The 14,210-nt window shown below is 30.3% G+C and overlaps 1 protein-coding gene across 5 annotated transcripts in view; it reads left to right on the top strand.

Annotated features, from left to right (window-relative positions):
• Window positions 1–14,210, top strand: part of LOC118182700 (condensin-2 complex subunit G2-like) — a 200,841-nt gene that overhangs the window by 111,785 nt on the left and 74,846 nt on the right. For all 5 annotated transcript variants that reach the window (XM_085825775.1, XM_085825764.1, XM_085825770.1 and 2 more), the window contains 4 exons: window positions 876–971; window positions 1,159–1,242; window positions 2,724–2,876; window positions 13,340–13,559. In XM_085825775.1, the coding sequence (XP_085681901.1) occupies window positions 876–971; window positions 1,159–1,242; window positions 2,724–2,876; window positions 13,340–13,559 (553 nt within the window). The remainder of the gene's footprint in view (window positions 1–875; window positions 972–1,158; window positions 1,243–2,723; window positions 2,877–13,339; window positions 13,560–14,210) is intronic.

The raw sequence follows: 14,210 nt of genomic DNA, 5'->3' as shown, positions 1-14,210 counted from the left end.
TTAAAGTCTTTAAAAATCGAGTTTCATTCCCTAAATATTATTTTTATTTTCCAGCTCAACAGGCACTATGAGTATATTGTTCTCCACTGAATGAATGCTTTTTGGAATGCATACCAAAAATGAATGAATGCTTTTTGGAAGTTTCCTTATTGAAGATTTGCAGTGAATTTCATTCTGCAGAATTTATGAATGCATAATCCATTTAAGAATTTTTTGACACTGTTTAAATGTTGGATGTATCTTTACCTACTGATACAGATGAAAAATGTGAAACTTTCATTTAGACGTCGAATATTCCAGAAATCTTCCTTATTAGTCTTTGAGGGTAATGTTATTATTTGTGAAAGCACTAATTGTGTTAAGCATCTATTCAAAGATTATATTGAGTCGCAAATTCATGAAATTCCCAACAAATCAATAAAAATGGTTGTGTTAGTGGAGACGAAACTGCGTCAATAAAGGAAAAAACAACTGTATGCAGTAAATGTGATTGGAATTCTGCAAAGTTTTGTCCAAGAAATAATAGATAATTAATGCTGCTCTTAATATGCTCGGTTCTGCTTATTAATTGGAGGTTGAATTGTTTGCACACCACTTTATTAGCATCTACAGTTGCATAAGGTATGGTTTTTCATAGGTGGGTGATTCCTTTATCAAATTATCTTAATCCTGGTTGTAGGAAATTTCAGTATATAATCTTTATTACATTAAGAAAAAGATTATGCAGGTAAATTTCCTGTGCTATTATGTGATATAGCAATTATATACGCATAAAAATAAGTATAATTGCATGTAGCTATGTTAGGTAGTTTCTTGAGGATTCTTGTGTCATTATCATGATACTCTTTTTTTTTTTTTTTTTAATATATATATAGGATCTCCTTTTAGATGATTTTCCAATTGTCCGAACTACAGCTGTAATAGGTACATGCATCGCTATGAGTGTAAACTGGGAGCTATTTCCAGAAGAGGTATGTCGTAAAGCTTATTAGTTTATCTGTTACATAAGAGTGATTGTTTGAAAATATTTGTGAAATGAAATGTATAATGCAAACATGCATTCATTTAAAAGTTTGTTGTGCAGGTTTCTGTAACTTGTTGTATTTTTAAATTGTAATATTTTTATATGAACTTATTTATCTGCTTTTTTCCCTCTAGATGTTACGAACGTATTTTAAAATAATAGTGAATGATTTGAGCTATGATTCATCTTCTTCAGATGTGAGATGTGCTGTTGCAAAGGTATTGAATACTTTTATTATATTAATTGAAATGTGTAGCATAACAGCTGGTGTATAAAAAAGTTTTGAAGAATTGGATCAATTTTTAATGTAAGGGCGATTTACTGTTATCTCATATTAATTTCTTTCATTCATCTTTCTTTCTCTGTCTTCATTTCATATCTGTATAAAATTCTGAAATTACTTGTCCATTCAATAAAATTCAGTAAAAGAGCATAATAAACTTTAGTATTAATGCTTGAAACTTTGTCAGTGGTTGAAATTTAATGAGGAAAGGAAATCTTAAAAATGTATCATTAAAATTTATGAACTTCTAAATGTAGTAAATTCTTTTTATATTATGGTTAATATCTTGAAATGCCACGACTTCCATCAGTACAATGAATTTAAATTATCTTAGTGAGGTAAATATGGGGCCGAGAGTTAAAGTATGAATATGTACTAAGATTATTGCTTGGAACTCTGCTGTTTATTTAATTTATTCGTGTGCTGTTTATTTAATTTATTCGTGGGGAAGAAGTGTGTAGAAAAAGAACATCATTCACGCATCTAGAATTACACACTTCTTTCATTTTCATGTAAATAAAATTAAAAAGAAATAAAAATATGTATGCTGCAAACCTGTAATCTGTATGTGACAGGGAGTTTATGTACAAATAGTATATAAATCAGTAATGGAAAAGTTAAATCACCCATATGAGTATCACCCAAAGCATGCTAAGAGCAGCAGTCCAAATTTAGGACAAACATGTAAAATAAAGTAAATTAATGATTTTGGACATGCGAAGACATTTTAAAATTGAACTCATTAAAAAAAAACAGATTGCCATTAAACTATTAATACCTACCAGTAGGAAGAAAATCATACATTATAAGAGGATTAGAAAAAGGAATTAAATGTCAAAATTAGGAATTAGACTCAAGCATTAAAAGATCATCCTAAAACAAATATTACATTCAAATTTTTAAATTGCTTGGTTTTAAAATTTTGTCTTGCACATATCCATTTTCTCTTACGAGTTTATAATTTTTCTTTGTTGCCATTCAAAGAGTAGTATTTTATAATTTCCTTAGCCAAGGCAAACATTAATATATATTTAATGATGACAGAATTGGGCAAAACTGCTGCCAATCATACTTTTTTTTTCCCTTTGTCTTTCTTAAATTCATTGCTATAATATGATGTGAAGCATTAACCCTGTGAGTGACATTGCCTTTTTGGATCTGCTTCTTAAGTACTGTATTTCAACAGCAAAGTATTAAATATGTATATATAATTCTTTTAGTCTTTGTTTTCATAAACTTTCATTCATTGAGATAATATTTAGATCATTAAAGTAAACAAAAACCCAAATTTTTTGTATGTATAACCATAATGACAAAATATATGTATATATATCCAAATAAAGGCAGTTAGGTATGCCACTTAGGAGTTTAAAAGCCACTGAGGTGTTAACATTTTATTTAATAATTTTTTTTCAGGGTCTTAAAGTTTTGTTGGAAAACCCATTAACATTACCCACTTTGCAAAGAGTTCTTCCAAAAGTGCAAGGTCTTTTTCATGATATTTCTGAGTCTGTAAGAATAGCATTCTGTAAATTACTGTTACGAGTCAAAAAGATATCTGCTATAAAGGTAAATTATAAATATTTTTTAGTTTTTGAAAACTGATTAAAGTATTAGTTTACGAAGCATTCTGAAATATATAAAATATTCAAACATTTCTGAGAACTATTTTGTTATTTTCAGTAAAATTTGATAGTGTGGTATTTGCTATCTCTTACGAAAATTTTTCTACCAAAAACCTTCTAACTGAGTAAATGTAAACACTTATTCTGTCTATATATGTGCAGGGTTTGTAGCGATCCTTACAAGTTCTTATAAGTCCTTATATTTGAAAATAAAATATAAAGACCCTTATAGGTGCTTACTTTTTCTTTAAAGCCCTTATTTTTTGCTTTTAGTGCTTTTTTTTTTTTTAATCCTTTGTTTTTAATGAACGTGCATTTTTTCCCCGTACCAAAGCTGAAACTAAATAACTTTCTTCCTTATATGCAACGTCAGATGGTGAATCATACTCCCAGAAATTGCTTTCCCCCCTTCCTCTACATTAACATAACCTATGGTATGCGCGAGAGTACAGACAGGTGCACGTCGTTCTATTGGCCAAAGAATTGAAAACGGTAGAAAATTCCGGTACATTTGGTATTCTTTTCCTCCCGCCCAAATACTGCACACGTTTGAATTTTTATCAAGATTTTAATAATTTGCATTCTCGTTCCACGGGGTCAGTTCATATTCGTGTTTATTATGATCGTTATGCTTATATTATAAGCATATGTATGAATATTTATAATAATATAATTGCAGAAACGGCTGAAGTATAGATAAATTTCCAAAAATGGGTGTGTTTTTACACAGATTAGCTTTCTAAGGAATAATATTCGGAATGGCTTAAATAAAAGGAAAGTAATCGAATAGTCAAAATAATTTCATTATCTTTGCCAATACATTATACAGTACGGAGGTTGGGAGTTTCTCCGCAAAATCTCTAATATTGAAGCAGCAGACTCTTTTTTTTTTTTTTTTTTTTTTTTTTTTGTCACTGTCCAATCTGGATTGAATAGGACTAAAAGTTTTTGCGGTCTACCCAACCCAAGTGAAGATTGATACTATTCCGGAAATTTAATACAGTCTGTTGAAAATTAGAATCAGAAACACCCCAGATTTAAGTCTCTTTCTTTCTCTCTTTTTCCCCCCCCCTTTATTTAGTTCTTTATTCTCCTAATACCGGCAGGTGTTGATTCCGATTGCGTAATATCACATATGAAAGAATTATGCCGCACGTATTGCGCAATAACGTTTGCGGTATTTTGCATTGATAATTAATTTTGATGTTCAGTCTGAGATTTGTTTATGAACACTTAAAAGAGTTTTACTGCACTTTCTAAGCAGAATATTTCTCAGTTCCGTTGGTCTATTTTTGTATGATGCACATATCGAAACGTCAAAATCATTTATTTGGCCGAGAAATCTAAAGAACGTCTACAATCTCCCTCACTCCTCTTTTTCCAGTTACTATCTGGAATATTTGGGAATTTCTGAGAATGCGGGTTAGTTAAGCTTTTACTGTTAAAGGATGACTGCATGAAGCAATTTCCCGTCTTCTGATTTCAGAAATGTGCCTCTTTTTTACTTAAATTACTTTGCTTGGAATATATGTTAAGGGAAAACTGTTATGCAATGAAAATTTAGAAAATGTTCAGAATTTTGATTTAAGTTAAATTATTTAAATATTAATATGAGTGGAAAAATAAATTGTATTTATTATTAGGTGCCAAATGAATACAATTAATATGGCTTATTATTTATTTTCTATATTTTCAATTGAAATATCATCATTAAATCTTGTAATAGAGTTTAGTTCTGCATAGTTTTTTTTTTTTTTTTTTTTTTTTTTTCCTCTCTCATTGTAAACTAATTCTGTAAATTGAACTGTCATTTAAAATTTTAAAAAAAAAAAAAAAAAGTTACTTGTTTTCCATTGTTGAGGTAATGCTCATTCTCTTAATAAATTTTGCATTGCTCATATTTTAAATTACAAGGTCTAATTTTTCTTTTAAGGTTATGCAGTTGTGTATAATGTAATTAGACAGGTGCTTATTTTTCCCTTAAAATGTGCTTGAAAAGTGCTTATAGGTGCTTACTTTTTTAACTAAAATGTGGCTATGAACCCTGTATGTGTGTGTTTGTTAAAAAAGTACAGTGTGAAAAGTAATAAGTTTGCATTAAATCCATCTAGATCTTAATAGAAATGTGCAAAAAACATTTAAAGATAATATTAAAATAGACTTTTATAAAAATAGATGGATGACAGTTGATTATGAAAGTTCATTTAATACTGCTCTGGGGTGGAAAAAAAGGTAAAAGTTGTGAAGAAAGACTAGTGAATTCTTTTTTGCTGTGACAGTATGTTATTTTCATATAAAATTTTATAGTACTTTTGTATCATAAAATATCAACATAAAATGTGGGCCACTGAGTAGAAGCATAATGTGCTAGCTGTGCAAAGCATCAGAAGCTAACCAAAAGGAACCCCATTTTCATTTCCATCAGTGACACTAGCATTTTCTTCTGTGATATAAACAATAAGTGAAGCCCAAAGACATATTTGTTTGGAATGGGATGTTGCTTATACTGATTTTCTTTTGTTGCCAGCAAGGAAAGAAGAAAAAATTAGATGAAGTTCAGTAAAAATAACAAATTGTATTCTTCCTTAAGTTTTCACTTGATTCAGTTTGTTTTTTGCAAGCTATTACAGTTATCTTATCAAAATTAAAATTTCAATTTTCTGTTATGTCGAAAGTGTAGCAAAAAGTGGTATTGCTGAAAAACTGGATAATACAAATATTGGTCTCAAAATTATGCAAGAAGTATGGCTTTGCAAAATCAACAGTATACAACATGAAAAAACATGATAGTTTCAATTTTTTGAGAATTCTGACATCCCACTTTGAAATAAATACAGTCAAAAGTCTTTAATCCGGACCTCAAAGCTACAAACTTTCTGCGCATACATGAACACGTAATGCGTTTACGCATGCACGTTTAATGTATGACGTACAGTATAAGCTAAGCTAAAATTATCTAATTATCTATTTCAGTTAATGTTGCAGATTGCGTTGTTCCTTAATCTTTGAATTGGATCCAGCTTATTATTTTTTGCAGAGTGTTAGAGCAATTTTATAAGTAAGCTTGAACTTTCGATTATGTCAAATAGAATTTCCGATTCTGGAGCTGCCAAAGGATCTACAAAGTGAAAGCATGTTTCGATGTCCATTAAACAAAAAGTGGAATTGCTGCAAAAAATAGATAAAGGATAATGGATTTGTTTCTCTAACCATTCCGAAATCTGTTTATCAGTTTCACGCTGCTCTGCTGGGAGGGAAACGTCGCAGCAGGCAATGAACTGGAAGTTGATCTGTCAGCACTATCCTCATCTTCAGGGCAGATGTTTTTATTTTATTCAGCTTATAATTCCTTACTAAATGTAATGTTTCATCTTGATGTACTCCGATATGATTTAAATCAGTTTCCTCGTCAATATAAATATCACGAATACGCATAAAACAGTTTTCTGGTTGCAATTTTCTAATCTCGACTATGCGTAATGTATGCTTTATGCATGCGCGCATTGAAAAAAATGTTTAATAAAGTAAACTTTTTTTTTTTTTTTTTTTTTTTGTGTTTGTGTGTGTGTGTGTGTGTGTGTATAAATTTTGATACCCTTTAGATCACAGTTGCTCTTTATTTCATAAATTACGATTTCATATTTTTAATTGTATAATTTCTGCATGCCATCTTACCAGATTTAAACTGATGATCTATAATCCGGAATCGCTGAAGTCCCGACGAGTCTGGATTAAAGACGTTTGACTGTAACAGGAAAATCACTCAGTATGCTAAAAGTGATGTATGAATAGGTGAGACAGTGTCACAGTCAATATGTGCCATTCATAGGTCCAATGCTAATGGCTCAAGTCAATATATTTCATGGGAAAATGAACAAAAACTTAGTGCACAAATTCAACATGTTGGTTAACCAAATTTTAAAGTTGTCGTGATGCAAGGCACTCATAAACTTCAGTCAAAAATGCATTAGCAGATACTAGAGCTACTTAATGATTTGTAGATGAATTCATCAAACTCATTAACAGTGAAAAGTTATTTCCAGAACAATTGATATTGCTGCCGAAACTGGTCTTTTCTGACAATACGTACTCCGAAATACCTTGGTGATCTCTGCAGAAAAGCCTACAACTGGTATTAAAGTTTTCAAAGTAAGTCTAATGATTTTGATATGTAAAAATGCTGCAGGAATGCACAAATGCAAACTTTTCATAATTGGGAGAGGGGGAAGTAAATGAAATTGGGGATTTAAAGGAGTAAAGATTTTCCCTGTTATCAATTGCTCAAATAAAACAGCATGGATGACACAAACATTAATAAATGATTAGTTTGGAAAATCATTTCATACTGGAGGTTACACAGCATTTGAAATTTGTTGTTTTGCTGGTTAGTATAAATATTTTCCTGGGTACTCTTCTGTTATCAGGACCAGATTTGGAAATGTATGTATGCGTATTTAATATGTACACTGCACAAAGAAAAGGGGGCAACAGTTCTATATCTCCTGTTTTACTGTGCCGATTGACAAAATTCAAATTGCGTTTTTCATGCCTCGAGAGCGTGACTTATAAAATATATTAGATTTATGTATAGCACTATTCGAACATAGGTATTTTGACATGAAATTGGACTTTTTCTGAAATATTCTTTGCCCCCCCCATATTTCAATTCTATGACTCAAATTATGCCTAAATATTAAATTTTGTAAAATTTGGTGCGAAATTTACGAAGAAATTCAAAAATTTATAATGGTGCCCCCGTTTTTTGCCGAGAGTAGTTCACCTGACGAACTTCTTAATTAATATATGGCAGCCTATTTCCCTTTCCCTTTTTACATCGTTCGTGAGAGCAAAAAAGTCACAGTGTTCTTTCTTTCAAATAATGTTCTTTATATTATATTTTTATGTTATTATTTTAAATATTTTTGTTTTCTTTTTCAAATTTCATTTTAATTGTTTAAGTTGCGTGGTTTCTTTCAAATAACTGTTTTAAAAATTTCTATTTACTCATTCAAACTGCGTAGTTTAAATAAAAGGTTCATCCTTTATTATTTTTAATAGTTTTCTTTATATTATATTTTTTTAGTCATAGTTATTATTTTAGGTAATTTTTGAATTTTTAGACTTTTATTTTAATTTTTTGTGTTGCATTGTCTCTTCAGATAATTGTTTTAAAATTTTCTATTCGTGCATTCGAACTGTGCATTTTAAATATATTTATTAATATAAATTTTCCAGAATTTGATTTTATTTATTTGAATTGCGTGTCTTTCGGAAGAATACTTTGTGAACCCGACTACGATGCGCTTGAAAACTGCATATATTAAAAGAGAAAATGCAGTAAAGCACAGTTAACATGCCTTTCAATGTTCCGTTCAGAAAAGATATATAAAAAAGAGAGATATATATCCAACATTTTAATTTAAGATGACTTGCATACATTGCTTTAAACAGTTTTATCATTGTGTCCATTGCTTTACACAATTTTTCCAGGCATTCTGCAAGTATATTAAAAAGCATCCAACTTTTTGAAACATCTTGGTATTTCTGATAATAATTTTAAATAAATTTATCACCTTCCATTTCAAAAGGGCCCACAAACAGCCAAACGGTTAAGTCGCTGAATACTGGTAGTTTGCTCCGGGGTTCAAATCCCAGTGAATGGGCTGGTTGTGCAGTCGTTTTCCTGGTTTTTCTCATGTGTAACATGTATATGAGCTGGTTTCACTTAGAAAGTTCTTCACAAAGGCGTTCCTCCTTTTAGGAAGATAGACTGGCTTCGCTGTAACTTAATAATCCAAATCAATCCATTTAATCAGTATTTGGTCAGCAATTTTATCAGTCTTTAGAGGTTGGCATTTTGACGGCATGAGATGAAAGGAAAGACTGGTTTCATCGAAAGAGAAAACGTCTTTAGATGGCATCCATATACGTCACGGATGAATTCCTGAATCTTCAAATAATTCGACTGAGAAAATATGCGGTGCTCTATTTATGATACAATATGATGTTCTATGACATAATTTTAAATTTATACAACCATATAGTCGAAAACTAGTCACTCTTCATTTTGATATGCTGTAATATCGTTTTTGTCTTTTCCGTTAACACAAACTCAATTGCTGCTGTTTGCTGGTGTACACGTTTAATGTTTTCTCTTTGAATACCCAACTTCCGTGAAGTAGATTCCCCTTTTAATTTTTGCTTTTCCCCCCTAATTTCCTTCTTTCCTTCTATATATGTTTTCAGTGCTGACACAAGAAAATTAAGATTTTTCAATTTTTACACTTCCATAAATTTTGCATTCTTGTCAAATTTTTTAAAATATCAGTTGCATTAAATGCATTTTAGCTGAAGACAGCTCCTAGACATTTTAACTAAAGTTTAAAGTAAAGTCCAAAGGATAAATATTTGAATTAAAAGATTTTTGTTAAATGAGAAAGAAATAAACCACTCCAGCAGTGCTTATCCTGTACCACCCAGTGACCCAATTCTTATATCGGGTGCAAAATATCTTATTCGTATTATTTAGAGTTTTTAAGCCTAAAAATTTCTATATTAAAGATGTTTTTTATATAATCTACAACACAAGAAAAAATTACTACTTAAAACATTCTTTCTAAGAGGATTAATGTAAAAATTTATGTATATATATATATATATATTTTAAAGTTGGGACATGACCCAAAGTGTCAATGTCTTGTTTGCTTAAAAACATTGCAAAAATAAACATCAAACGAGTGTTTCTCAGTTTTAGACAATTAAATTAAAATAAAGTTAAGTAAAGTAGCAGACGGTAAAACGCCGAACATAAAAATTTACTCTTACAAATATTTTTTTTTTTTTTTTTAAAGGAAGAAAGAGAGGAATTTAAAAAAATAGTTAAAAATTTGAATAATATCAACTATAATTTTAAAAAAATAGCTTTTCATATAGTATTAATAAATATTTATTATACATCATTGAGAGAAAAATTTTCATGTAATTAATTCTCCATAAAAATTTATTTGAAATTTAAAGTTAAAAATAGCTGTGGCAATTTACTGTAACAAAATCCATAAACCACATTTCGCGTTATTATCACTCAAAAAAAGATGCCAAATTTCAAACCGTGTAAATTTGTGTATATCTTAGAAAATTTTGAATAAAAAAACTAATTTTTTGCTTGGGTGCTTAGAAAGATGATTGTAAAAATTTTATAGATTGTAACTCAAAATTTTTTTCAAAAAATTTATAAAAATTATTTAAAAATACAAATTTAAAAAATAAATCATAAAAATAGGTGAATTTTATTTGGAATGAACTTAAATTTCGAAGTGTGAAAGGAAGAATAAAAAAGGTTTAGTAAAAAATGAAATATTAATAAATATATACCAAATACAATTAACACTAAAGAGCTAATTTTTTAAAAACTACTACTGCGATTTTTACAAAACTTGGTAGTCCCCCCCCCCCGGTTTAGTTTTTGTTTTTAGAATGAACAAGGAAATAATCAAATAAAAAAGGAAAGCTAAGGGGTTATTACAAATTAAAGTTATTAATTTATTTGATGCTTTCCCGTTAAAGATACAGTGTGTGTGTACACATATGTATATATTTATATATATATAGGTACTTACTGTAAGTTTTACACGCACACACACACATATATCTGTACGCTGCGCAAAAAAAGGGGGGACAGTTCTATATCTCCCGTTCTACTGAGCCGATTGACGAAATTCAACTTGCATTTTTCAATGTCTCGAAAGCACGACTTGGGATATGTATTAGATTTATATATATCATTGTTCTAATATAGGTATTTTGACACAAAATCGGACTTTTTCTGAAATAACATACCAATTTTTTTTCATATTTCAATTCTACGACTCAAATCACGCCAAACTACCAACTTTTGTAAAAATCGCACGAGTAGTTTTTAAAAAATTAGCTCTCACAATTTTACCTCCTCAGTGTTAATTGAGTTTAATATATATTTATTAATATCTCTTTTTTATTAAATTTATTTGATTCCTCCTTTTGCATTTCAAAATCTAGGTTCATTCCAAATAAAATTCGCCCATTTTTTATAAGCATACCAGCAAAAAATTACAGTTTTTTTATTCAAATTTTCTAAAGATATATGTGAATTTTTTTATTGGTGCAATTTGGAATTTGGCATATTTGTTGAAAGCAATAATAATATCAGATGTGGTTTAGGCACTTCGTTAAAATTGTTTGAAAGGAGGAACGATGTGACCTTTTTTCCAGTCCTGCACAATGGGATGAAAAGGAAAATAGGTTGCCATATATTAAGAAGTTCGCCAAGTGACATGAAAAACGCAATTTAAATTTTGCCAATTGGCGCAGTAAAACGAGAGATGTAGATCTGTCCCCCTCTTTTTTTTTCCATAATGTACATGTTTGTATGCATGTGTACACATATATGCACATACATACATTTCTTAATCTGGTCCCGATAACAGAAGAACCTTTTCTTGAGACAACTGTGTTTGGCTTGTACTTCATTTAAAATTCTAGTTAAAGTCTCCTGTCTTACTCTTTCCTCCATATTTTACATCCATCGTTCAGCATTAGATAATGGCTGAAATGTATGCTGAAATTTGTGGCTATCATCATTAATGATGATACAAGTTGAATCATTAATGATGATAGCCACAAATAGAAAGTTTTTCAACTATCACAAGAAAAAGGCAAAATTTTCCAATTAATGGAATTTATGAAGAAATGGGCACAGTGATGTATGAAGATGATATATCTGAGGTTAGCCACTGCAATGGCAATTCCGCAATGATCATTCAAATAACCAATGGTGATAACTGTAGAATGGTTTTAAATCCAGAAAATATTGCCTGTTGATAGTGAGGAAGTGACAAAGATGTTTCTGAGAATGAAAAATTTCAGTTGACTATTAGTGGAAATTCTCAACTTGGCAGTTACAGGATCTGAATAATACAACTGTGTAACCAAACAATATACAGAATGTTGCTAAATATCAGGGTTTTAACGTTTTGTAGTATTTATTATGTAAAACTTAGAATTATAATTAATACATGAAATGAAAGTGCAATTCAAACAGTTATACCTACAAGCTTACAAGTGTTCAGTGTGAGCACCTTTCATCACATGGCACTCATCAAGTCCATAGCCCAGTTCTTCCTAAACGTTGATTAATATTTGTGGTGTAAATGTTGCAACAGCTACCTCAATCCTGTTTCTTAGGTCGGGCAGATCAGCTGTAATGGAGGCACATACACATGATCCTTTATGAACCCCCACAAGTAAAAATCACATGGCATCAGATCGGATGAGCGTGGAGGACATGTGAAACAAGCTCTATCATTGGACCCTTTGCAGCCAATCCAGCAGTTGGGCACAGTGATGTTCAATCACTCGAATACGTCGTTACGCCAGTGAGACAGTGCACCATCTTGCTGCCAAATGAAGTTATTTGGTTTGTCTTCTACCAGTTGGGGAAATGGCCATAGTTTTAGAGCATCAAGATAGGAAGTACCAGTTACAGTTGCTTCTCCAAAGAAAAAAGGCCCATAAACTTTCTGCCAAGATACAGAACAAAAAACATTCAATTTAGGGGAGTCTCGCTGCAATCATACCATCTTGTGAGGATTTTCCGAGCTCCAGATGTGCACATTAAGAGTGTTCACATGCCCACTCAAGTGAAATGTCGATTCATCACTGAAAACAACATGATCCAGAAAAATCGTTGTGCAAAGTTGGCTAGTAAACCATGGTCTGTAGGCTTTAGAGCCTGTACTAACTGAAAATGATAAGAATGTAGTTGTAAGCGTTTCTGTAAAACTTTCCTAACAGTCATCATCGGAACAGCTAATTCACGACTAGCCTTCCAAATTTATTTCTTCGGGCTACGTGTGAAAGACTTTCACTCGCTCAAAACTCTCTTCACTAACCCTTGGTCGTCCTGTATTCTTCCCTTTGCAAAGGCAGCTGGTATTTTCAAACTGATGGTACCATCTACTACAATCTACCACTATTGTTAACATTTAAATGAAGACTAACTAAAGTATTATTTTTGTATTAAAAATATGAAAAATAAAAGTGTTTTTCCTATGTGAGTATTTTTCATAGGACTTTCATCCATAAAATAGTATCTGAACTTTCAGATATTAATCAGATAGCAATTAAAGTCAGTTCATTGTTTTAAAATATTTTCTTATTATTTTCTGTAAAAAAATTAAAAGATTTTTTTTGGGGGGTGTAGTAGTAAAATTTTCCTGATTTTTGAGTTTGATAAGTTGGCATTGTTGGTGTAACTTCGCTCAATTTTATATGTAGTATTTTTTTCATCACTACCTTTAAATTCAATATTATGTATAAGTATTCAAATTAATAAATATATAACTTATAACTTTCCTGTTTTCATTTTTTTAGTATTTTGATATTGTTCCTTTGGATCATCTTTTGGCTCGCTTAGAAGAAGATACTGCAATTAATAAATTGATTGTGACTTTAATTCATAATAGTTATTTTCCACAACAAGAAATGGCCCATATTTGGATAGCTAGATGCTTAGAGTTGATTAAAACAGATAGAGGTGCTTCTAGAATTCTCTTTCAATATGTACCTTCTGATATTGGCATAAAGTCAACAGGTAATTTAATAACATGTTTCTTATATTTCATTTGACATGAAAATAACTTTATGCATTAAATAAATATTTGAATTCTTTAATTTTTTTAATCATCCTGGACATATCATATGACGGGAAAATAGTTCCCTACTCTTTTTAAAAAACAGTTGAGGTGACAGTTTGTGTGTGTAGTTTTAGTTCTAAATACAAGATGCATCTATAAAGTAATCAAACATATTAAAAGCCCAAACAATAAAATAAAAAAGAGAAGGAATAAACCTATGTTTAGAAAAAGTGACATCTCAACTTTTGTTAAAGCCATTTAAGCAGTAAACAGTATTAATATGTATTCAATTTCAAATTTTGAATGCTTATGTCTCTGTATGGCTCTTTCAATAAAAATTTATTATTAATTAAAAAATAGGAAATATAGAAGTTAAAATATTCCTCATTTCTTCTTCTCTTCACAAATCATTATGCAGACATGCATTTAAAACTTTTAAAATCTAAAAACACATATCTGTGATGATTTCTCAGTGCTTTATATTTTTACCACCTTATTTTATGCTATACTTTTTTAAAACTGCAAAGTTTTTTCTATGCCAGTGTTTGATAGTTTACAATTCATACTCCTGGGTTTGTTGGCGTTGCATTCTGTAATGTTATGGTCTC

This window comes from Stegodyphus dumicola, chromosome 1 (assembly GCF_044657685.1).
Source record: "Stegodyphus dumicola isolate Sdum_Otavi_A_Nest chromosome 1, ASM4465768v1".
Lineage (NCBI taxonomy): Eukaryota > Metazoa > Arthropoda > Arachnida > Araneae > Eresidae > Stegodyphus > Stegodyphus dumicola.
Note: the sequence above shows the minus strand (reverse complement) of the source record. Positions and strands in the feature narration are given on the sequence as shown.